Source organism: Lasiodiplodia theobromae (assembly GCF_012971845.1).
Source record: "Lasiodiplodia theobromae strain AM2As chromosome Unknown scaffold_3, whole genome shotgun sequence".
In the NCBI taxonomy this organism is placed as follows: Eukaryota; Fungi; Ascomycota; class Dothideomycetes; order Botryosphaeriales; family Botryosphaeriaceae; genus Lasiodiplodia; species Lasiodiplodia theobromae.
The window spans coordinates 560,690-584,677 of record NW_023336519.1 but is presented as its reverse complement, the minus strand read 5'-3'; the positions used below and the strand labels follow the sequence as shown (position 1 = coordinate 584,677).

Below are 23,988 nucleotides of genomic sequence, written 5' to 3'. Positions count from 1 at the left end.
TGCTGGCGCGCTGCCTGACACATTCAACTCGACGCGTCGCGTCCACCCGCACCTCGTCTCTCCACCACGCGTCGCCCGCATCCTGCCTAGCTCACCACACATCATGCACATCCAGCCCGCCGCTCGACGATGATGTCTACTGTCCGGAGCACTCTTCGGGGTACTGCTCAGTCCTCAACCGCCGCGAATACTGCCCCCGTCTACGAATTCCGCTGCCTCTATACGCACGACCTCCGCCGGAAGCAAAAACGCTGGCAAGATGGCTTCCTTAAATTCCACACCTTCAACAAGCGGGTCATGGTCTATGACCAGCCGCGCAATTACATCGGGGATACACACTACAAAGACGGCGACACGCTTTACGATGGCGATGAGCTCACTTTGGAGAATGGTGTTCTCGTGCAGGTCGCTGAACCCGTCGCCACCACCCAGACCGACTTGACCGAGTTATTACAAAAGAAACCGAAAGAGACACACGAGCGTCCAGTTCCGGCCAGTGCGAGACTGCCCGCTCCAGGTAGTGTCAGGCTGCCGACACCAGGCGTGCGAACCGCGGGCTTGACAGCAAATGTAGCTCCACGACACAAGCCATTAAGCCAGCTTCTCGGTACGCCAAAAGGGCCGCATGGGAGAGCTGTTATTCCCACGAAGTCACCGTTCGAAGAGAGGCAGGAGAATTTACAGAAAGCGGACGAGTGGGCTGCCAACGAGAGGGCAGCGAAGAGAAGAAAGGTTGCTGAGGCTGAGCAGGCACGGAGCATCGTGAGGGAATCAAGGACACCCGTGCCCAAAGGCCGTGAGAGGCACATTTTGGGAAGAACGCCGGAGAGGAGGGAAGCGCTTGGCCAGAACACACCTCTTGCGCTGAAGGGAGGAAATAAACTTCCGGGAGAGCTGATCGATCTCACCTCTGATGTTGAAGAAATGGAGCCAGGTTCTGACGTAACGATACCGAACACTCCACCCGGTATTGTGAGACCAACAGTAGCTTCGAGGAAGAAAAGACCGGTTCTGCCTCTAAATCCCACTCCGCCCCAACCCCCCTCTTCACCCCCCGTCAGCACGACAAATAGATTGGTCCATGTCCAGGAAGGTTTTGAACTCCTAGAAAAGACCGTTGCCGACACAGAAGAACAGCCGGCGGAAGCAGACAGCGTTCCAAAGCACTCGAAGAAGTTGCGTCTCGCAACAGGTGCGCGACCGAAGATGCTGCTATGTCAGGATGTGACATCAGCAAGAAAGACAGATCAAAATAGAAGAGCTAGAACAGAGCGGCAGCCTCAAAACGTGGTGGGAAGAGGACCTCAAGGGAACAAGTCTCCTGCCGTTGGGGAAGGAAATCAACAAGCCCTTGGTAGAACCAAACGTCCTTCGGAGATTCGCAAGCTACAGAATGGGCTCACTCAGTCGTTGCCTCTGGCGTCTGAGGAGCATATTCCGCCTCCGTTTGATGATCTTGAAGATCAAGATCAGGGTGCAATATTTCCAGAGAGAAGAACGAACACCTCTGCCCCTCAGAATACGGTCTTACGAGACAAAGGTCCGGTCCAACTACCTGAAAAGCGCGCACCAGCTGCAGAACCCACGTCAAAGCAAAATAGACCAGGTTTGAGAATCCAAACCACACCAGCTCAAGAAGGTCAAACTTCTCTCCGACAACTCAGACGAACAGGTTCGGAAAATGACAAGAAAACGAAGAAATCATCAGAATTGACCGATGAATTGAAACGGCCAGGTCAAGAAAAGCTGAGGGAACGCCTTGCACAACAAAGACCGCTTCAGCGTTCCCTCAGTCTTAATGTAGCAGGAGCTCGGCCGCTAGAACGAGAAAATACCCCTCCTTCACCTATTGTAGATACGGACGTTGGACCGTGGAGCACCGAGGCTATGGATTTGTTCGATTGGAGGCCGCCGGGGTACGTCTTCCGTGGGCAAGGGAAGGGATTTGGGCCGGCGGAGAAAGAGGTTGTCAATAATGCCGCTGCTTCTTGATGAGATACCATTCACGTTGGCGTCGCTTTAGTATTTTTGGGGAGTTGTGGGATGGACAATTGAGCAGTCCGTCGTTAGACATGCATGCAAGCTCTGAATCCATTTTGCGTTTTTGGCGGTGATTTCTGGCTCCGGCGAAGCATACGGTGTATGGAAAAGTGGAAACTAAGTTTATTGGTAACCCTTTGCAGTATATAAGCCGGTAAGTTAAGCCGTACTGGTATGCTAGCTACGACCGAAAAAGATGGATTAGCTCGGTTAGATGAGAGCCCGAAGATTTACGTAAGGCATCTGAGCTTCCATCCGCCCTCTTGTGGGAAAGAGGACGCAAGTTCGAGTACGGGCTAGGGAAGGCAAAAAAGACGGTCCCAAAGAGTCTTTCTGTCGAGGCACGGGAACGGGGGCACTCCCCATTAGATCCCACCGCTTCCAGTTTTGCCATTCTCGTCGACGGTCTTTCCTTTTTGTTCTTTTTTCCTTTCAGCTCGTTCTTCCGCGTCTTTCGGGATTCCTACGTTCTCTGTCCAGTGCGGGATTTGAAAGGCTAAAGTGAGACAGTAGATACCGGCATCATTTCGAGAGGTGTTTGATGAGCACTGTCAACTTGAGCCTCGCATATTCGCACACTACCAACAAGAACACTCGTCAAGACATCTGACATCCAAACAAGACATCACAACACCCTTCCCTTCGTCTGAATCCTCTCCTTCAAGCTCAAATCCCTCCAAATCAGCACAAACACGGTCGACACGGCCACGATGACCGTCGCGGCAACCGTCTGCACCTTCTGCACGTCCATGTACGCCTTCACGATAGCCGTCCTCTCGGGGCTGCCCCACTCGTAACTCAACTGCGTCTTCAAGCTCGCGAAGATCTTCCTCGCCTGCGCCTTCTCCGTTCCCGGCAGGTACGCCTCCAAGTACCGCGGCAGCAGGTTCGTCCACACGGCGCCCGACACGGCCGACCCCACGGCGCCGCCCAGGTACGCGAAAAAAAAACGCCTTGAACGCCAGCACGACGGCGACGTTCTGGTGCTCGCCGGCGGCCGTCATGATGGCGATTTCCTCGGCGTTCGTCAGCGTTGCCGCCGCCCAGCGCCAGCAGCGCCTGGCTGGCCACTACTCCCGCCAGCGGGCTCGCGCGCGCGCGGAACGCGATCAGCATAGCCGCGCCGGCGAGGTGGACGGGGATGGCGCGGCGAGGGCGACGCGCTTGGGGGTGGGGGGCAGCAGTGGCGGAAGAGCAGGCCGAGTAAGGGCGCCCAGGCGCAGGTGACGTAGGAATACACGTTGTCGACGTAGCTGGCGCGCGTGACGGAGAGGCCGTGGACGACTTGGAGGTAGGAGGGGAAGTAGTTGGCCCATAGGTAGTAGGCGATGCGCGTCACGGCGCCCATGGTGCATACGCCTAGCACCGTGCGGTCGAGTAGTAGGTGGAATGGGATCATGAGCTTGGGGTTGAGCGGTGATCGCTCCCAGAGGAGGAAGGCGAGGATGCAGAGGGGCCCTAGGACGAGCATGGCGATGATGTGGCCGGAGCGCCAGGTTGAGCCGTTGTATTTGGCAAGCGTGACGGCGAGGAGGAGGAGGACGAAGCCGGCGGCGACGAGGGTGAGGCCGATCACTGTTTGGTTGTGAGCTGTGGGTTCGTCGGGAGAAGTGGGACGCAAGGACGACTACGCACCATCGAACTCCCAGAACCAATACAATACTTGCTTCTTGATTCCCTTGGGCACCGGGGACTCGGCAGCGACCTGGAACTTTTGTGTCTCGCGCTGCTTTGCGAACAGGAAGTACAGCAAGAAGCTCGACACGACAGGAGTGGTTATGGAAAAGATACCGTAACCCCAGCGCCAGCTCGACACTTGCAAGAGCCTCTCGGCGATGGCAGGTCCTGCGAAGCCCGTCGCCAGGTATGGCAGCGCAGTCAGGCCTAGGTAGAAGGGCCGGCTTATCAGCGCCGTCATGTCTGATATGATGACCGTGGCCACGTAGCCGGACCCCGTGTTGCCGATGGTCTTGAAGACGCGCGCCCCGAAGTACGAGTCGATTCCCGTGCAGGCCGCCGATAGAATTGAGCCGAGTGTGCTGCAAAGTGCGACGAAGGCGAAACCCTCGGCTCTCCCGAAGGCGTCGATGAGCTTGGCGACGGGGAAGGCTAGGATCGCGGACACCATGCTCGTGATGATGGTTAAAATCGGGAGGAGCGAGTGTGACTTAAAGGAGGAGGTTGCGTAGGCTGAGAGGGGCGCGGTAGTCATGGCATCGAGGGACTTGTTGAAGAAAACGACTCATAGACTGTAGTTGAAGTTGAATTAGCAAAAGAGAGGAATGTAACAGAACAACATATATGCGGCTGCGATGGTAGCGTGGTGAATCGAAAGAACTTTATGATAATTATGTGTAGACTTCAAGTGCACACGATAAAATGGCACAACAACTCTCACGAAACAGCAGTGGAAAAGACTTACATAGCATAGGTGACCCATAAAATCTTCTTCGACCACAGCCTTGTGACGGCTTCAATTTTCTTGATACCTTGCTGCGTGTGTTCCGCCTCCAAATCATGCTTCAGGTTCTCATCCTCAACGGCCGTTCCGGCCGTCACACGCTCAACATCCTTGGATTCCATCTGGTACGAAGATTGAGCTTGTCCAGCAGCAGGTGTGATATGGGAAGCCATTGTGATCTCAGCTCAAATAGAGAGGCTTTTCGGACAGTGTTCTTAGAGCAGAGCCAAGGAAGCCCCATTAGCATATAAGCTCCCCAAGAAACCGCCATTCTCATCCATCGTCCCACTCGCCCCGTCGCGAAACATGGTGCCAAGCACGACAAACAAATCTTCCTGCTGGCACGGCTGGCAAGAGAACGCCACAGGCGACGGATAGATCCATTGATTGATAAGGGCGGAGGGCGGAGCGTTAATACGACACGAGGCCCCCACAGAAGCTTTTGACGGGGCCCATTCTTCATGTGGTAGCACGCCGTTTGGTCAGCGGAGCATCGAGCGATCGGGTTACCGGATTGGGTAATCGATCACTCCCTAACTCCACTTGATGTCTTCCGGGCCAAGATTATCTGATTGATTAGATTGACCGGCGCTAGATCCTTCGTTTACATGAGAGAGTCTCGCAGCTATTTTTCGCCTTTGCCAAGTCGCGATCGGCAAATGTGACTGCAACGGTGGGATGGCGAGAGCTGCTTGTCGCGGTTTGCTAACACGATGTGTGGTATGCCGGCAATTTGGAGGGTTAAGCGAGAGCGAAGGCGGAGGAAAATGGAACCTTCCGATATCGTTGATAAATCTTGGAAATTGGACTATTTCCTTCCGCTGGTTTCGGACTGGTGTTGCAATTCGTGACCAAAATACGTGGTACGCAGTGGTTGCGGGGATAAGAAGCGGGGTCCTGCAGCTTTCCGATGGAAATCGAGAAAGCGCAACTGAGGAAAGAGAAGGAACAACATCAGAAACTCAAAATGGCTGAGTATAGGCATTACGCAGATCCCGATCCGCAATGGGCTGATGTACGTGAGGATTCCGCTTTCAAGCGCAAAGCTGACTTCCATTTCGACAGTTCCCGCAAAATCTGCCTCCAGGCACACGTGTTCAGGGAATGAGCCGAGAGCGCCTTCCTATCACACCACAAGACGGTCTTGATATCTCGGAATTCAGTGTGCCAGCGCGAGACGCTCACCCCATCCTCATCCGGTCGTATCGACCATCAGACAAGCAAGCTGACGAGCTTCTTCCCCTCGTCATCTACCTCCATGGCGGCGGCTTCGTCACAGGAGGGTTGGAAACAGATGATGTCTCATGCCGCGCCATGTCATTGCAGTGCGGCGTCGTGGTCTTGAACGTTGAGTACCGCTTGGCGCCGGAAAATAAGTTCCCCGTCGGTTGGCAGGACAGCTATGATATCGTGAAATGGGTGAGCATACGCAAAGGTTTAGGAAATACCAGCGCTGAATGTTCCAGGCCGCCACTCCCGCCGCGCAGAAGCAGCTCTCCGTTGATCTGACCAAAGGCTTCATCCTCGGCGGTACTTCCGCCGGCGCAAACTTCACAGCCGGTATCTCGCACTTCTTCGCCGGGCACGAGGATAACGAGAAACTCTCTCCCCAATTGACCGGTCTGATTTTCATTGCCCCAAGTGTATGCCATCCAGATGTGCGGCCCGAGCAGTACAAAAGTCGAATCCTGAGCGTTGACGAAATCAACGATGCTCCAGGTCTGACGCGGAAGAGCATCGATTACTTTGCAGGTAAACATTTCTTCCCACAGACCAGAATTCGAACTGTACTGACCGGCCTAAGGCAAATATGGTGCGCCGCCTTCTGATAAGCGGCTTTCCCCTCTTCTTTTTTCCTCGCATACAGGTCTTGCGAAGAAGGTTCTCTTTCAGGTCTGCGGCTGGGATCCACGCCGCGATGAAGGTCTTCTGTTTGAGCAGCTACTCAAAGAGACTGACTTGCAGACAAGACTGCACATTTATCCAGGATTACCGCATGGTTTCTGGACGTCATGCCCGGATCTACCGGTGTCGAGGAAGTGGGAGAAAGAACTAGTTGAAGCGGTCAAGTGGATGGTGGACGGGGAGGCCTGAGAAATAATCTTCCATCTAAGAGTAATGACAACGCGACTTATGGTCGCGCCAATATTGCTTGTACTTAAAATTCATATGGAAACTCATAGCCGCGGAGTGTTAAGGCAGCTGCCATACCTGTCACACACGTGTTATGCCTGGTCTTTCAATCACACCAAAATGAGCAGACTTATTGACGAAGTACCAAGCGGATTCGATGATATTCGCCTCTCTTCGTTCGTTATTTGCTGTTTAGTAGCTACCGGCGCGTATATTTTCTGCTCTGAGCCACGGTTAGCTTGTATCAGCAAATTTCCCAAGCTCAGAATTTGGGTTTAGCAGGCGAAGCAGGAGGCACGGGCTATAATCAGGCGAAGCTGGAAGAATAAGCAATCTGCAGATAGCACGCCTCCCACTTCTTTGGCCCTTTCAGCTTCTTTAGCGCCGCTAAAGCTGTTAGTATTATTGGCAATAGTATTTCTAAAGTTCCTTTTAACTTAATCAAAGATTTTTTTTATTTGGTAAAGCTCTTATTCTATAGAAAGCAATGCTATTTTAAAAATAGATCGAAATTCACGCGATTCGTTATAATCCAACGCAAGCATATATAATGGCGGCTACTCGCGTTTTCGTATACTCGCTCCTTCACGTTTTCGTACCTTCGTGTCTTCGTACCTTTATTAAAAAAGAGTATACACTAAACTATTACTAGTAGTACTGACCGCGCTAAAAGAGCAGGACGAGTAGGATAAGCGGGGCGAGCGGGAGGCTCTAACAGTAAATCAAATTGCCGTATTAGATATCCGTCAATTTTGGCTCTGTCAACTCCGTCCGCGCTTCTAGCTCACTGGGAGATTTTCTGATGCTTATGGATCATCTTGCGCATTCACCACATATTATGGATGAGTTTACGTACATAGAGCTTCTCTCGTGGCGGTGGCATCCCGAAGCTTGTAGTATCCTCGAAGAATAAACAGCTAAAGGGAGAAATCATTCCCGTTGCTTAATCAAATAAGCGTTATTGGCTGTAATTCCCCGTCTCTAATAGAGCTTTGAAGTAGTGAAAGATCCCGCCGATTGTATAAAAACTCCCCAAGCCGCGCAATCAAGTCAAATGACAACAGACATATCCAGAAACTGTCTCTGTTCCATTCCCATGACAGACAGCCATTAAGAGATGCTTTTCGCAAGTGGAAGGATGCGTCGTAAAAAATGTCAACGCCGTCGATACTCATACTACCTTCCCTGAAAACAGGTCCTGACGGAAGTTGGCCAGAAATGTGCCATTCAGGAGAGTAACGACTGTCAGTGTTTTGGAATGCTTCTGCGTAGCTTCTTTGGGTTACAAACTCTTTCAGCCTTGTCACATATTGCCTCCAGCTCATCACCAGATCTTCTGGTTGCCCTTCAAAGCGAGCCCAGTCCGGAAACCCTTCGCAAAAACTTTTCTTAAATCCGCTCCGAACAGTCAGACGTTCGGGATCAAATGACTGGTTGGGCTCCGGTCTTACTAGTTGCAGGAGCTTATCGACACCGCTAGAGATCAGTGACTGTAGCATCTCTGTCCGCATCTGCTTCATCAGCTCCAAATAGGCAGATATGATTGGAGACTCAGTTTCGATATCGAGTGGTGTCCTGTTGGCTGTATGTTTGAACACATCGGAAAGCTTAATGTGAGGATTAGGACATCCTGACCTTAGGAAAAGACATTCCTGAAGAAAGTTGATAGATGCACGCCACGACAAAATCAAACTGGCCTCATGCGGTGTTATGTCATAAATAGCCTCTTCCAGCATCCGGAATCCTGGTGTCGGTCTTCTTCCAGGCGGAAATATATTCATAGAAAATTTTCCTGCTACTGAGAAAACCGACTCGGCGTGTTTCTTCAACACCAGGTGTTTGTGCCATCTGGGAAAGTAGAATACTTCAAGTTCTTGCTCGTTGTTTATCAACCGAGAAAGTCCATCAAATCTTGAAAGATCGATATGAAGACCGGTTTCATGTATTCCAGCAAATTTAAGCGTGCCCTGCGAGTATCGGAAAAGAAGGTAACCCTGAATGTCAAGGGAGCCAGCATCAGATTGTATGACTGGGCTTTTGATGATGTCGGTACCCATATGATTGGCTGCTTCTGAAAGTGTGTGTGGTTGTATCATAGGGTCGTAATTTGCAATTTCAAGGTTGTGGAACTGATCGGGCTCTTGTTTGGAGCCATTTGCGTAGATGTGTCCAAACCCACGGGATGATGAAATATCAGTTGTATCAACACCCCAAGAAAATCGAGGGATTGCGATTTTTGTAACATCAATGCTCACTCTCAAGCCCGCTTCGGTGTCTTGACGATCTGCAAGATTGCTCCAATCGGGCACCCACGAAGGCAAACCCGAAATCTTCTTCTCGCATTGTGCGAAAGAGAGAAAACCGAAAGAAGGCGAGTCCTGGGGTCGTTGGGCCCAATAAGCCGCCAGTCCCGTGTAAACTTGTTGGACTGTCAGGGAGTAGTCGACAGGGAGGAGCTTCGCTTCATCAGGGTGGACTAATCCGACAAGGCCATATACTCTGTCCCGTTGATCGGAACAATGTGAGTTCCTGGTATTAATGAGTAACTGCAAAAGCGTCGGAGGGGTTTGAGTAGTAAGGGTCGGGACTGAAAAATGGTTGATCCAGTTCAGATTGAGCCCGCAAGACTGAAAGGCAGAGCACAGACTGGTCCAATGGATAGTCTCATTGCCACATGTAACACTCGCTTTTCGGGCGTGAGCAATCTCTTGAACGACCCATATTCGATGGAAGTAAGGTCGTCCAAGGAGCTGTGTCAAAGCCTCCCTACCATCTTCATCACTCGTAGGGTCAGCTGCCACAAGTCTCATTGCCTTTTCAGAGGCATTTCTCTCCTCCCCAAGATATATCAACACTCTAGCCGCCGATTTATAAATCTCTGGCATCAGTCCAACTTGGAATTGACGCTCAAGAGTATCGTGCTGGTTGATACAAATGGCATCAACCCATACAACCCTATCGTGACGGGTTCGGAGGCTTCGCAATGCCGAATGACAATTTCTGGTCACAAGTAGGACTTGATACCGGGGGCCGATAAATATCGGCATGCAATTGCGTTTATCTCCATCGAGATCAGCCCATGTATAGGACAGAGCTTCGTATGTAGAGGCTTTGGGGTCATCCAGTGCCGTTACCTCGATTGAGCAATGCACTGGTGCATGCGGAGACTCGGCACCGTGTAGACGAAGAAGACGTAATCCATATGGTTTGGGAAGATGCCCATATATGTTTTCCAAAGCATGGTTCGGGTGGTCGGTCTGAGAGGCTCGTGCTGGGTCATCGATTTTCTTAAGAGCATTATCAATGCCAACTCCAACAGGTGATTGATTGGTCTCATTTCCGTCACGTGGTCCCTCTCTTGCTGATTCTGTGGCGGGTTTGCCATCATTCTCAGTGCCAAAAGACCCCGAACTTGTATTCTCCGATCGTTCGATATCTTCGATGAGAAAAGCAGTCAAATTGCTTCCGTTATTATCGAGAATGGGCTCTGAGTCGTACTCCACACATGGTGGCCACAACAATTTGAGTTGCGATCGTTTCTGGCTTTCGGGGGCAGGCGGGGGAGGCGGTGTCTCGATCGTATCTGTTATGACAGAGGAAGCCGAACAACCACAGGTATCGCAGGCAGGTACACCATCACACCATCTGAGGTTTACGTCGCTGCACGTATGATCGTGCCACGACATGCTGAGTGATTTTGTTGTCGTGGATTGAGATAAGGGCAAAGAATGAGGCAGGCTGTCTCTTTGTCCCAGCTGGACGAGGCTGTACTTCGAACATGCTAGGTTGCGCCTGACCATGCAAGGCTGCATGGACCCACATACTGCCCGCAGCCTATCACATCTCAAAGATCTGCTCCCATCAAAAATTGGCAATTAGCGGCTTCGACCATATTGAGAATGGATAATGCACGCACGGCGAGCCGCTGATGTGCGACCCAGCTTGATCCCAACATATAATGAATAGGTTGCAGACAGTGTGTCTGCCTTGCACAACTCGATCAATAGGACATTCATCACAGCCCACTGAGATTGCGTATTGAACGGCAAATTGGGGGGTTCTCTAACACAATTGATCCTTTTTTGAATATGTATTGTCAGTTCTCTTCTGGCGGTGTCCTTCCGGTCCATGCCCTAGATCGGCGCTTATATAGGTAGTAGCGAAAAAGCTCATCATAATGGTAGATAATGTACGAAGACAAACGAAAGCGTGTGAAGCTGGTAGTTGTCTTGTTGGCCTCATCGATTTGCGTAAAATGGATTAGTCTCAGTCAAGGCCATCGTCCATACGTATGCGTTGTACAAGCACGTAGCGACAGCTTACGTTTTGATTGAGTTGGGAGGCCATGTGCTTCACAGCTGCACTTTGAGCTGAGGTGACCCTGGACCCACCCCCATCTGATCCACGCATGGAGTGATTCGGAAGCTGAAACAGAGTGTCTGGAGTTAAAGAGATTCAGCCCCCAAACGTCGATCCCCCGCTCAGCCCTCCGCGGTTGAAGGTTTCCCCATCCGTCTCTCCTCCGCTCCGAGTCTCATGGGTACGTTTAATAGATTCACTACCTAAGCATGCAGGATGGCATGCTTCTCTAGTGAAAGTTTCAGGAAGATTGAATTCCTTTTTGGTCTTCGGATGGTGGCTATGATGGATGGGATGGTTCCAAGAACACTTCGATAGAGATTTTGAAAAATCGCAAAACGTACGATCCGTGATGTATGCCTCTTTTCGCCAGTTCCAAACATGACCACTCTGTTGCAAACCCTCGTATGCCCCGAATACCGCAAAGAACTCCGATGGTATATATATTCCCCACCATCTGCTATACTCCCTTTAGCCATATCTCCATGATCGTAGATCCCCCCAAAAAAACGCCTTCAAAGCACGCAACGAGGAAACAGAAGCCGCCCCTCCCTCTCGACCCACCCATCAAGGCCCAAACAACGGCTTCACCGCACCGCCCCCCGCAACAACCCCCACCCCCACCCCCACTCCCTCCCTCTCCCCCTCATCCTCCCCACCAAGCCTCCTCCTACTAAACGCACCGCCCGCCTCATCCCCCAACCCCCTGTACGCCCTCCTCCCGTTCGTCTTGAGGATCTCGTACACCGTCTCCATGCTCAAGCTGTACCCGCTCTTGCGCCAGCGAGCGTTGAGCCAGCTGGTCAGCGCGTCGCTGCTCTGGCGGAAGTCGCGCGTGTCCCACTCCTTCAGGATGACCTTGATGACGGGGCCGTCGGGCGGGAGGAGCTCGTCGGGTTTGGGGAAGGGGACGGAGTCGAGCGGGAGCGGTATGGGGCGGGAGGAGGAGGACGAGGATGCAGAGGACGACGTCAGGGCGGAGTGGGCGGAGTGAGCAGAGCAGTGGGAGTGGGAGGACGAGGAAGACGACGGGGAAGGGGAGTTGTTGTTGGTGGGGTGGAAGACGGACTCCCAGGCCGTCATGAAGTGCAGCAGCTTTGCTTCGGCGTGTGCCCTCGCCGTGACCGCGACGCCGAAGGGCCGCCCGTTCGACCGCAGCGCGCCGAGCGGCACGACCGCGATGGGGTAGCCCGCTGCGGCGGCGAGCTCGCATAGCGCGCTGTCGCCGGGCGCTGCTAGCACGTCGATGCCGTAGTAGTCAAGCACGAGGTCGATGCCCTCGGCGCCGCCGAGCCGCCGTAGCCCTTCCAGATGGTCCTTCACCACGCTTTCGGGCGTACTCTCGCTGAGCACTGCGATTAGGTCGTCCTGGTCTGGGCACGTCGGCTTGGGTAGTTCGATGTCCGGGTGCTCGGCGTTGAATTCGATCAGCCCGGCCAGCGAGCGGACTCGGCTTTCTTCCAGATTGGCGAAGAACTCGGCGATTATAGTCTTAAATTCTTTGTCTAGTAGTTCAAAATGTTGCGTTAGTGAACTTGAAGAATATGAGTTTTTCTGTCTTCTTTTCGCTGGAACTGCAATGTCTGTTGGAAGATACTTACATGCTACTATCTCGAAGCTGCTCATTGGCCCGCTGTTCCGGAATACCTGCGGCGATGGAGCCTGGACCGGGTACGACACTACCGCGCCGTTATCCCGTATCCTCGATATCGCCATCTCGTACATGCTCATCTAATCAGTCTCAGGCGTCAGTGACATCCATCCCACACTATCACTCGTCATCTTCAACAAGTCTCGATTCAGGAATAGGGAAAGCCCATACCATATACTTCTCCGCATCCGCATTCAACCTCGAAAAGTCCTTCCCCACCTTCCAAATCGCCGGATCCACAAACCCCACACGCAGCCCGTTCCACTGACTCCTAACCTGAAAGAGCCTGTACCTTAACGGCGTCGACTCCAGCTCGCGGGGCAGCGGCTGCATGAGGGCGTCCATCAGAAAAGTCAGATCAGCCGCCGACTTCGCAGCCGCGCCGACAGCATCAAAGCTGCGGCTAAGGGCCAGCACGCCGTCGGTCGGCACCTCGCCGACGGTGGGCTTGAGGGCGTACAGGGCGGCGCGGTTGGCGGGGGCCATGAGGCTGCCGACCGTGTCGGTGGCGACGGCCAGCGGCACGAAGCCGGCGGCGACGCTGACGGCCGAGCCCGCGCCGCTGCCCCCCGGTGCAGTGTGGTCCCAGATGAGCACACCCTTTTCCAGGCGGCGCGCGACAAAGGGCGACTGCGTCTGGCCCCCCACGGCGCTCCAGCCGGGCGTCATCTCGGCCGACTTGAGCCCGCACAGCTCCGACAGGTTCGCCTTGCCCAGCACGATCAGCCCCGCCGCCATCAGCCGCTCGACTACCGTTGCTGGCCGCCGCGGCCGCGCGCCCACGAACGCGTACGAGCCAACCGTCGTGTCGAGCTGGTGCGCCAGGGCGTCCGTGGCGATGTTGTCCTTGACCACGATGGGGATGCCGTGAAGAGGCCCGCGTACCCGTCCGGCTCGCCGCTCATCGTCCAGCCGCCGTGCGATGGCGAAGAGGTGGTAGCGTGGAGCGACGGAGATGATGGCACGGAGCTGTCGTCCCTTACGGTTGTGCCGCTCGATTTGTGCCAGGTAGACGTCGACCAGCTCGACCGATGTCAGCGACCCCGCGCGGAGCATGTTCGAGAGAGAGGTGGCGGTAGCCGTGAGGGTATCGAAGGGGAATTGGCCGTCCATGATGGTGGTGGTAGTTGAAGGTGGCTGAGGCTTGGAGATTTTGGCCATCGGTCAATGTCACTTGTGGCTTGTCCTCAAAGTTTTGCCTCTGATAAAGCTGTGATATGTTCTCGTCCTCGTGGTAGAGGAAGTAAGAGACCCTGATCAATCTGTTGGACTTTGTTGTTGGTAAAGGGCCGTTCCGGAAGTCATCGCGGTACCGTGCTCGCGGTAGGCGCGCCTCGTCGATGTTCGATATGGGCGTCAGCAGGACAGATGAAGACGGGTAAAAGAAGATCGTGTGACGAAGAGTGATAGTGGATAAGCAATCGAAAGGAGGGAACGACAAAAGGAAAATGGAATCGATCGGCCAGTGCAATAAGGATAAGGCGCGATATGTGACGGACGATATATATATGATCAGCCCCTCCAAGAAGCCCCGTCACCCCAGGCTGAAGTGACAGCTGCAGGTGGCAAGAGCCGAGGCGGGTGCCAGGGCGCATATAAGCACAAGACAGCTACCGGGTAGTCACATATCCCAATCCTGCCCCTCGGCCGCTGGACCAGAGGAAACGAAGCAGCGGGAAATGGCGCAGCAGGTACATGAATGGCCGGAGCCAGGTACAGCGCATCGGAACGGGTGTCTGGAAGCAGCGGCCGGCGATGCGCGAGCGGGACTGCGGTTCCTGAGCTCTAGGCTCCACACCATCAGACGCCCACGAGACACACATCCACATCATCGGGAGCTCGGGCCCCCGCGCCGCAAGGTCTTCGCGCTGGCTGGCTGGCTGGATCGTGTCGGCGGTGGCGGCTGCAGGCTGGACGGGGGGGCGTTTGCGTGTGTGCGCTCCCCGGGCTCTGAAACCTGGGGGCCGGCAAGTCCGTCCATGGGATCCCGCTCGCGTTCACCAGGTCGACGGCCAGGAAATGAGCTCAGCGGCACCCGGGAATCCGCGAGCGCGGCAATTGAGAGCGTGAGCGAGCCAACCTGCGGTTGTTCTCTGGGGATTGATCCGTTGCGGAGACCCTGTTGCCCCGTGCATTATTTTATATCTCGTGCATGGAAGCGAGGCGCAACGGCCGCAGTTGCCGCGAACGGCCTAGCCTGCGTGGCACAGAAGACGACCAGCGCAGCGGCCCTCTCATTCCGCCATACGAGCTGCTGCTAAGGCCGTGAGGCAGAGGACTGGAGCAGCTGCGCCGATGAAAATAACACGCGTCATGCGTAGTCGAGTGTTGAGAGGGAGCTGCGTTTGGGTGAGGCGGCGTTCTCCTTCTGGACTGGTGATCCACGTGGACGGACCACAATCCCGGCCGATACCATTTTCTCATTTTCCATTGTCGTCAAGAGCAGCGAGTGCGTTACGGAATGCGGCAGGTCGGCCGGCCGCAGCTGGAAGGCGGCTGATGCTCCCGAGCGGCACCCAGGATTGGAAGGGAAAATAAAAACCGGGGGGCGCGCGGAAACCAACAAGCTCTGCCGTGAGTTATATTACCAGAAAGCGTCAGCCTTGTCCTCGGAATCGCGGCCGTCCCAGAGCGGCGGAGATGGCCGCCAAGCTGACCGTACAGGGCCTCCCAAGCCTTACTGAGACGCTGATAAGCGAATCCGCAGCTGGAAAGACGCCTTTGCGAGCCCGCCGTGCTACTGCTGCATGATGCCGCCGCTGCGAGCCTCCATGTGCTCTTTGCTTCTGTTGATGCATGAGGATGATCATCATTATGTGATCGCGATTGAGGATGCTCTGTTCACGTGGCGCCCGCGAAGATCCGGAAAAAGCAACCTCCTAGACACGTCGCTCGACGAGAGAGCATCAAGCCTTCGTTCCTGTCTGATCTCAATTTTGCTTTTTCTCGTCGTACAAGCAAGGTTGAGAGCGGGTCGATCATAGCTCCAAAGCATGTTTCTGAGCGGTGTGTATCGCAAAGCCGCAGTTCGCAGGGTTGGACCTGAACTGGACATGAAAGGATTTCGTTCTCCGAAGAAAGGAGCGCCCGTGAGAGATACGGGAACCGTTACCTGTGAGTGGACACCCAACCCTTTACCGTCACATTTCACATGCAGACCCTCGAGGTTGTCGTCCATGATCTGACATGAGTCGTGTGTCTTGCGAGCGCCACATGCACCCCTAGGTTCTCGCATACCCATGTCGCCCTCGTGGTCGAAGCTTGCGAAGTGTCAGCCTTGTACTACAACAACCTCCACCACGCCCGGAGTAAGCTCTCCCTTGGTTCCCTGCATCTCAGCACTACTCTCGCTTCTTTCTGCTTAGAAGAGCCTGGAGTCCGAGCATGATCCAGAGCCAAGCGTCCCACGAAAAGGCTGTTCGACATCATCCACGGTACGGGTTCCTGCATGCAAATGTGCCGCCCTGAGGTCTGCATAAGCGCTCGGTCGTGGAATCCTTCTAGAATCCCCCTTTTCCTGCGCCGCAGATATCGGCCGGCAGGTTGCAGAAGCCACATGTACGTTCAAAGACATTACGCGATGCAACAATGCGACGAGAACGACTGTTGGGGAAAATGGCCTGTGCAAAACAGGCCTTCACACCTCTATAGCTGACGCCTAAACGGTCTAAACGAAATGAGCTATCTTCATCTAGTAAGATTTGAAAGGTAGGAGACAAAGACTCGCAGGCACTGCCCAGGCCTGTGGTACAATGTCAAATCATCGAAACGGCCTATGCAATGAAAGGAATCCCGACGGTTGTCCTGGCGCGGTACTTGCGATATTCTTCTCCGAAGAAATTTACCAGGAACTTCTCCTCGTCTGTTGACTTGCGGTCAGCAGCTGTCTCCATTTTGAAATCTGTATGGGCATACTCACGCATGATCCGATGGCTGAAGAAGCGCCACAACACAGCCGCATAAATAAAGAAGCACACGACGTTCCCCAGCATGAGCTGTGTTCCCAGTCCCCACCAGAAGAAACCAAAGTAGCTCGGGTGCCGCAGCACCGCATAAATTCCGTCCGTCACCAGTTCGTGGTCGGATTTCTTGCTGCTCTGCACCAGATGGTTGAAGTTGGTGCCCGCCTGCGCCATGGCTACGCTCCGCACCGTCTGGCCCACCGCGATCAACGCGATCCCAAGCACCGCCGTCAAGCCGACGAAATTGACCTTATCGTGCCAGTCGGGGAAGACGAAGTGCGTGACGAGGTACTCGAACATGGCGGTCGAGTGCGCAATCTGGTACTCCTTGCCATTACTAAACAAGAAGCTGCGCGTCTTGGCCGAGGGCGTGTTGTAGCGCGCCGTCGTCCAGAACTCAAGGAAATGGAACAGCGACAGCGTAGTCACGAAGAATGGGGCGCGCCACGCTGCGCTGTGCGAGACAAAGGCCAGGTATGCTGCTGCGGCCAGGCTGAGACCGAGCGCTTGTCCCAGCGCGAATGCGCGAAAACCAATGCCCGACAGCGAGCGCGGTTGGCCCGGCAGCAGTTCCTGCGCCGCGATAGGAAACATGGGCGCTTTCTGCTTCTGTTGGTATTGCTGCAACTGTGGCGCGGTCGCGGTACGCACGTCTTTCTGCTCGCGCAGGCGGATCTCGTGGTCGACCTCCGGGGTCCATTTCCCACGACTTGCTGGGCGGTTGACGGGCCAGGATATAGAGGGGCTAGCACCCTCTTCGCTCGGCGATTTGTTGGAGCTTGTGGTTGCTGCAGCTGCAGAGCCGTTTGCAGCGCCGTTCGAGGGGGCAGGCATCGTTTCAAGGGTTGGAGGCGTTGCTGTGAGCGCGTTGGATTTTTTTTATTTTCGGGCTGAGGCGGTCGCTAACACGGTCTCAGACGTTTAAGGTGGAGGAAGATGCATAGCGGGCGGGCGAATGCAAAGATAAGGGGTTGCGATGCGTGACAGTGGCACAAAGAGAGAGTGGAGAACAATGGGCGGTTGCGCTGGAGGTCAGAAGGGCGATGCGACAAAGCCGATGACGAACGCCGCAACCGGGACCCCAGACCCGATCGAGCCGCCCGGGCGGTGAGCTCTAGCGCTCGCACCCCTCAGCGGGGACCTGCTGTCGATCAACCGTCACCCACCAGCCTTATTATCTGTACCACTATCCCTCGCAAACGCCTTTTCTCAAGCAATCGCAAGCTACCCGCCATGTCTATCCAGGTCGATGAGGTGGAAAACAGGCGCAAGATGGCGCGCGGCGAGCTCTACCACGCCTTCACCCCCGAGCTCACTGCTGCCAGAGCACGTTGCCAGGCCGCTTGCAAACGCTACACCAACGCTGGTGAGGTTCCACGCAGACGCCTGGTAGAGTTATGGAGGGAGTAAGTAGCCAGATTCGTACGTCGACACTAGAAGAAACGCCACCGGCCTTACTTTCGCACCGACACAGTCTCCCCGTTAATGCCCCTCCCTTCTTCACAGCATCGTCGGCGACACAACGCCCCTCCCGCCGCCCGCAGCAACGCCTGAAGCGGACGATGCGCTCTTCGAAGATGAGCCGTGGGTTGAGGGTCCCATCCACATTGACTACGGCACCAACGTGAAGCTGGGCTCGAACGTCTTCATCAACTTCAATTGCACCATCCTCGATACTTGTCTAGTGACCATCGGCTCGCGCACCCTGTTCGGCCCTAACATCTCTCTCTACTCGGGCACGCATCCTCTCGACCCGCTCGTTCGCAACGGTACCAAGGGCCCCGAGCTCGGTGGAGAGATTCACATTGGCGAGGATTGCTGGCTCGGCGGCAATGTCACCATCCTACCCGGCGTGACTATCGGGCGTGGTTCGACGATCGGCGCGGGCAGTGTTGTGACTAAGGATGTGCCGCCATTCCACGTCGCAGCTGGTAATCCGGCACGCATTCTTAAGAAGATCGAGACCATGATGGATCCTGAGCAGGCTGCTCAGAAGCAGTCTGCGACAAATAATGGCCCGGGCGGGATGATGACAGCACAGGATGCTCTTCGTGGGATGCAAACTCATGGTGCCGAAGTAGAAATGAAGGAGCAAGCAGAAGAGGAGGAAATGGCCAAGCCCGTCGACGAAGAGAGATTCTGGCGCGCGTTCGCTGCTAGTGAGAAGCATGCTGCCGAAGGCGGAGCATACGTCAAGAAAGATTAGAGCAGTCCGCAAATAACGTGTACAGCCCAACAACTACAGTCGCTGCCCGACAAGTAGATTAAAAGAGTATGGGTCAAAAGAAAGAAGGTTTTACGTTGTATGCCAAGAGGTTGTTCATCACCGGGATAGGCGCAGGACATAAATGCGACACTGATGAGGCGCGTAGATAGGATACCCTCAAAATCACGGATCCTGCACCACTGTTCAGATTTGTGATCCCTCTTGGCCTTGAGTGTTCGCAATTTGGTTCATAGCGAGCGCCATGAGGCCGTGGCATCCATGTTCAAGGTAGCTGACGTCACCTTTCACCCTGGACTTACTGTAAAGGGAAGTGCTGCCTGTGTCTCCACAACAGAGGGCATCCCCGCAGCCGTGCGGAGTATCGGGTGAGTCGATCGACAATCGACCATTTAAATCCGACAAAATGTCAGCTATGCGGCTCAACGAGCTGGACAGCAAGCGGCTCTGACTGATGCCTCAGGAGACACGTACCTCGTAAGTCCGACCTTGAAACTCATCCGAGGAAGTCCATGCGATGCCAAGGGAGGCGCTCTCGGAGAACAAATCGACATAGCGACCCCGCATTCAGGATCATTAACCTTGCCACCGGCAGTCAAATCCGGTGGCTCGTTGCACTATGATAGTTTTCACAGAGTCTGTTCCAGCAGTGCCTACGATGGCTATCAAAAAAGTCGAAGTTGTCGGTGAAGTGCAGAGCTGAGCTGATGCATGAATTCCCGTATCCGGCTAGTGTGTCTTAGTCAGAAATGCGGTACGTACACTCCTGTGGATCCTGCAACGGATCTCCAACAACCAAGTCCGCATGATAACAGGTATCGTTCTATGGCCTGAGCGATGGCAGCTCGTCGGTCCCAGAATTAGCTGCCGCAAGTCAGATATGCTTCTGACGGTCTGGCCGCGGACCGACACTTCCACGGCATTTAGAGTTGCGCTAGTGACCGGAGCCTTTCAGCGTGACATAACTACCACTCACTGCCGAAGCAACAAGGCTAAATCCGACAAATCCGCCCATCAAGAATCTGGGGTAAAAGCATGGCTGGGGTAAGGGAGTTGTCTAGTGGCTGTGGCTGGCTGTATCACCAGCACCCCCTCCGAGCCCGACAAATCCGGTGAGGGAATGGGGCACAGGGGTGTGATCTGCGCCGGGCGACGTGCTCACTCCCCACATGATATCTTTCGGGTCATCGTGGATATATGTCGTCCTTGAGCAGTGCATACGCTCCGTGGCAGGGGATGATACTTTGTCCTCCTTTTCCGACCTCCGAGCACATTTAAATCAGGAGAAGATTCAACATCTTCTGGACAAGCTCGCCACGCTCGACAACTTGAGTAACACTTCGAATCTGCTGCTACCATGGAGGTTGACCTCGAAAAAACTTCCGGGTCTGGCATACAAGCCGCCCTTTCCTACCTCCAGTCGCACCCCATCTACATTTTCTATGCCTTCTGCATCTTCATAGTCCTTCGCTTTCTCAAAAACCGTTATGCCTCTCCTCTCCGCCACTATCCTGGACCTTTTCTTGCATCCGGTACCCGCTTGTGGAAACTATTTGTAACCTTGCAAACCCACCAAGAAACCGCTTTCATCAACCTCCACAAGAAATATGGTACGTACCACCACTAACAGATCTTTCTCCCAACTCCCTTCCACCTTTCATCTTGCTCCCCTCCCAACTCCCCTTTCCTCCCTCATCAAACCACCACCTAATCTACGCCTCCAACAAACCCCCTTCTTCCCAACTCCAATCCCTTAGCCCATCATCGCTAACAGAAAGGTGGGAAACAAAAAGGCCCCATCGTCCGCGTCTCCCCCACCGCTCTTTCGTTCTCCCGGCCATCTGCCGCGCGCGAGATCCTGTCGGCGGGCAAAGGGTTCCACAAGACGTCCTTCTACGCCGTCTTCCCGCCGCCCGAGAACCCGGACATCTTCACCGAGACGCGCGAGGCGGCGCACGCGCTCAAGCGGCGCGCCGCGGGGCCGTCGTACGCCATGGCCGCCATGCAAGGGCTGGCGGACCGCGTCGAGGCCGTCATCGGCTTGCTGTGCGAGCGGCTGGATGGGTTCTGTGCTGCCGGTGGCGCCGCGCCGGTGGAGATGGACCTCGGCGCGTGGCTGCACTTCTTCGCGTTCGACGTTTTGGGCGAGGTGGCGTTCGGGCGGGTGTGGGGGTTCCTGGCGGAGGGGAAGGACGTCGAGGGCTGCATCGAGGCGATCGATCAGAGTCAGCGGTATAACGGCGCGGTGGGCCAGTTGCCGCCGCTGGACCTGCTGCTGCGCAGGAATCCGCTATGGAGGGCGTGGCAGAAGGTGGTGCCGGGGGCGCAGCCGCTGGTGACGAGGATCGCGTTGGATGAGCTGCGGAAGAGGAAGGAGGAGGGTGGGGAGAAGGAGGAGGGAGGGAAGAGGAGGGACTTGTTGACGCAGTTGCTCAAGGCGCATGACAAGGATCCGGAGAGGTTCACTGAGGGCGATGTCTTTGCTGTGACGCACGGTGCTATGTGAGTCTTGCTGTCTTTAATTCCGTTTCCCACATATTTCCCCTCGTGTCGTTGCGCATTCACTGACGCCTCTTTGAACCGTTGCTCAGCTTTGCCGGCTCCGACTCCACCGCCTCGACCATGCAGTCCTTCATCCACCACATCCTGCGTGACCGCCGTGTCTACCTCCAAATCGTGGCCGAAATCGATGCCGCCACGAGCGCTGGGAAGCTCTCGCGCGTCGTGCAGTTCAACGAGGCGCAGCTGCACCTGCCCTACTTCCAGGCTGCTCTCAAGGAGGCGATGCGCCTCCGTCCCGCCGTCGGCGTCGCCATGGCCAGGTCCGTACCCCCCACCGGCGCCGAGATCGATGGCGTAAGGTACCCGGCCGGCACCGAGTTGGACATCAACGCATGGGCGGTGCATAGGGATAAGGAAGCGTTTGGTGAGGATGCGGAGGTGTACAGGCCAGAGAGGTGGCTGGAGGATGGAGAGAGGGCGAGGCTGATGGACAGGCATATGTTGCAGGTAAGTGTATTGGAGGAGATAAAGTACACGATTACTTGTAGGCTGAGTGCTGACGTCGTCTTAGTTCGGAGGCGGCTCTCACGTGTGTATTGGACGAAACTTGGCCTTGCTGGAGATGAACAAGGTGCTTCCGATGCTGCTTCGGGATTACGCCATGGAACTGGTGCATCCGGACCGGGACTTGGATTTCCATACTTACTTTTTCGTGGTGCAGAAGGGATTGAACGTCAGGATCTCAAAGAGAGTATAGCTAGGCTATGAAAACGTAAAGCATCGAGCATGAAAAAAAAAATTGACTAATGGGATTGCGCCTCCTGAATAAGAAGAAACGTGCGAATTTTGTACAGTTTAAAGACTGAGACCAATTTCTGGATAACTCCTTCTATTTCCCACGTGGACTGTTTTTTTTTAGGGTATATGAGACTCGAATATCATTTTTCTGAAGCCTTGATGCATAGTCTTTGACATAAGTGATTGAGAAAGATTGTTGATGAAAGAATAAGGAGATACCAAAAGACACCTCTTGAATCTCCCACCACTTTCATCATATCTCATTTTGTATCCTCTTCTGCTGCTCATCAACGAGTAGCTCGAGTATATCGACGACGAACGCGCGAGGTAGTGCCGCTTCTGCATCTTCCTTGCCGCCGGGCAACATCCGGTTCCGCTGCTGTTGCGTCAAAACTTCCCAGATGCCACGATAATCTCTCGTTCTTTTCTCACGTCGCAGCTGTTGACTCAGGAACTTTTGCATAGCTATACTCTCCGCTGCCCGCCGGAGGATGTCGACGGTTGCCGGAAGCTGATAGAATACAGAGACGACGGATTGATGGAAGGGTGAATTATCGCGATAGTCTTGGTACTGTGTCGTGATGGGAAAGTAGTTCCAAAATTCGGCGTTCGGCCAGCATGGAGTATCGCGAACATCGCTCGAAAAATGCTGGAGAAGCAGGCAGACGACATCGAAGATGTAAGCTTTCTTCTCGTCGTCGGCAGTCTCCGCGGATTTTAAAGCCTCCATAATAGGGCCCGAATCGTGAATGGCAACGTATTTAAGCATCACATGTAGGCTCGTGAGCCGCGTAGGATGGCCTCTGCGAGTATCGAACCAAGAGATGGAGTTGAGAAGGGCCATGAGTGGCGCCTGGCTCATACCGTCGGCGACATGTGGGGTGACATAGCGCTCTAAACAGATTTCAATAGCAGCGCGAGCGTCGGCTTCGATGGTGGGGTCAAGAACTCGGCTGCAGCCGGCACAGAGCGTGTACAGGAAGCTGTTCTTGCCATCCGTGACGTTCCTGAAGAGGAGCCGCGCGAGGAATGAAGCCATTCCTGGCTCTGAGCTGTGAAAAGATAGAGCGTGCTCAATCGTCATCTCGGTCTCGTACTGGTGTATGTTGCCCGGGAAGTGATTGATCACGGTCAGTGGGTCGAGTCCAGCGTTGAAGAAGTCGGCAAGCATGGCGAGACCGTTGTCTGGGATGCCCAATCTGTACGTATTGGGCTCTAGCCATGGCCTAACAATCAGATATTCCAGCCCCTTGAATCGTGCTCCTGCCTTTAAAAGAGAATGAGCGTATCTGGTCGCAATCGAGAAGTTGTAGTCTCTGATGTGGCTGATTCTGCGCTGCAATGCAAGCTCAAGAGCAGACATTCCCTTATATGGTCCTTCGCCTGCAGGAGCATCGATAAGTCCACTGTTCGGAATGATCAGCAGATCAGCGATTTCAAGGTTTGTTGCAAAAAGTATCGCAACCTGGAGCGCGTGTAATCCGTCCGAATTCAAAAGAGCCATGGATGCCCCGTGTTTTAAGAGCAAACCGACTATAGAGCAATCGTTCCGTCTAATCGCAGCCATGAGCGGCGTCTCAAATGTTCGGAGATCCTTGCAGTCAATTTCTGCGCCCTCTCGCAATAGAAGCTCGAGAACTTCCGGTTCTGATTCAGAGGCCGCCAGGGACAGTAAGGATCTCCCGAGTACATCTTGGAAGTCTGCCTTGTCGTGATAGATGGGGGTGAAGTCGATGTGCCAATTCCTGACCACATAGCGATATGGACCACGAAGGACCGATTCCAGATGGCCAACTTTGGACTCTTGTATGCTGTCTATGAGGCCCAAGATAATGTCGTCTGGAACATTACGTGACCA

General features: G+C 54.4%; 8 protein-coding genes across 8 annotated transcripts; 4 read left to right on the top strand and 4 right to left on the bottom strand.

The window, feature by feature from the left end:
• Positions 1-129: 129 nt before the first annotated feature.
• On the top strand, positions 130-1,612 carry LTHEOB_1130 (uncharacterized protein; the record flags this gene model as incomplete). The annotated part of the gene is made up of 3 exons (XM_035508041.1): positions 130-972; positions 1,090-1,192; positions 1,257-1,612. The coding sequence occupies 3 exons, from the start codon at positions 130-132 to the stop codon at positions 1,610-1,612; spliced, it is 1,302 nt and encodes a 433-aa protein (XP_035367477.1).
• Positions 1,613-2,665: 1,053 nt separating this feature from the next.
• On the bottom strand, positions 2,666-4,168 carry LTHEOB_1129 (Siderophore iron transporter mirb; the record flags this gene model as incomplete). Its single annotated transcript, XM_035508029.1, has 3 exons — positions 2,666-2,993; positions 3,201-3,615; positions 3,676-4,168. The coding sequence occupies 3 exons, from the start codon at positions 4,166-4,168 to the stop codon at positions 2,666-2,668; spliced, it is 1,236 nt and encodes a 411-aa protein (XP_035367476.1).
• A 1,243-nt stretch (positions 4,169-5,411) lies between these two features.
• LTHEOB_1128 (Potassium transporter) lies at positions 5,412-6,595 on the top strand (the record flags this gene model as incomplete). Its single annotated transcript, XM_035508018.1, has 5 exons — positions 5,412-5,516; positions 5,567-5,920; positions 5,968-6,253; positions 6,306-6,314; positions 6,369-6,595. 5 exons carry the CDS (start codon positions 5,412-5,414, stop codon positions 6,593-6,595), a joined length of 981 nt encoding a protein of 326 aa, XP_035367475.1.
• A 4,965-nt stretch (positions 6,596-11,560) lies between these two features.
• On the bottom strand, positions 11,561-13,805 carry LTHEOB_1127 (Amidase; the record flags this gene model as incomplete). Its single annotated transcript, XM_035508007.1, has 3 exons — positions 11,561-12,498; positions 12,595-12,724; positions 12,816-13,805. 3 exons carry the CDS (start codon positions 13,803-13,805, stop codon positions 11,561-11,563), a joined length of 2,058 nt encoding a protein of 685 aa, XP_035367474.1.
• Positions 13,806-16,417: 2,612 nt separating this feature from the next.
• Positions 16,418-17,440, bottom strand: LTHEOB_1126 (Isoprenylcysteine carboxyl methyltransferase; the record flags this gene model as incomplete). The annotated part of the gene is made up of 2 exons (XM_035507996.1): positions 16,418-16,506; positions 16,564-17,440. The coding sequence occupies 2 exons, from the start codon at positions 17,438-17,440 to the stop codon at positions 16,418-16,420; spliced, it is 966 nt and encodes a 321-aa protein (XP_035367473.1).
• A 399-nt stretch (positions 17,441-17,839) lies between these two features.
• LTHEOB_1125 (Acetyltransferase) lies at positions 17,840-18,812 on the top strand (the record flags this gene model as incomplete). The annotated part of the gene is made up of 2 exons (XM_035507985.1): positions 17,840-18,012; positions 18,113-18,812. 2 exons carry the CDS (start codon positions 17,840-17,842, stop codon positions 18,810-18,812), a joined length of 873 nt encoding a protein of 290 aa, XP_035367472.1.
• A 1,375-nt stretch (positions 18,813-20,187) lies between these two features.
• On the top strand, positions 20,188-22,089 carry LTHEOB_1124 (Cytochrome p450 protein; the record flags this gene model as incomplete). Its single annotated transcript, XM_035507974.1, has 4 exons — positions 20,188-20,440; positions 20,624-21,332; positions 21,422-21,839; positions 21,904-22,089. 4 exons carry the CDS (start codon positions 20,188-20,190, stop codon positions 22,087-22,089), a joined length of 1,566 nt encoding a protein of 521 aa, XP_035367471.1.
• A 294-nt stretch (positions 22,090-22,383) lies between these two features.
• Positions 22,384-23,634, bottom strand: LTHEOB_1123 (uncharacterized protein; the record flags this gene model as incomplete). The annotated part of the gene is made up of 1 exon (XM_035507963.1): positions 22,384-23,634. The coding sequence occupies one exon, from the start codon at positions 23,632-23,634 to the stop codon at positions 22,384-22,386; it is 1,251 nt and encodes a 416-aa protein (XP_035367470.1).
• Between the last annotated feature and the right edge of the window lie 354 nt (positions 23,635-23,988).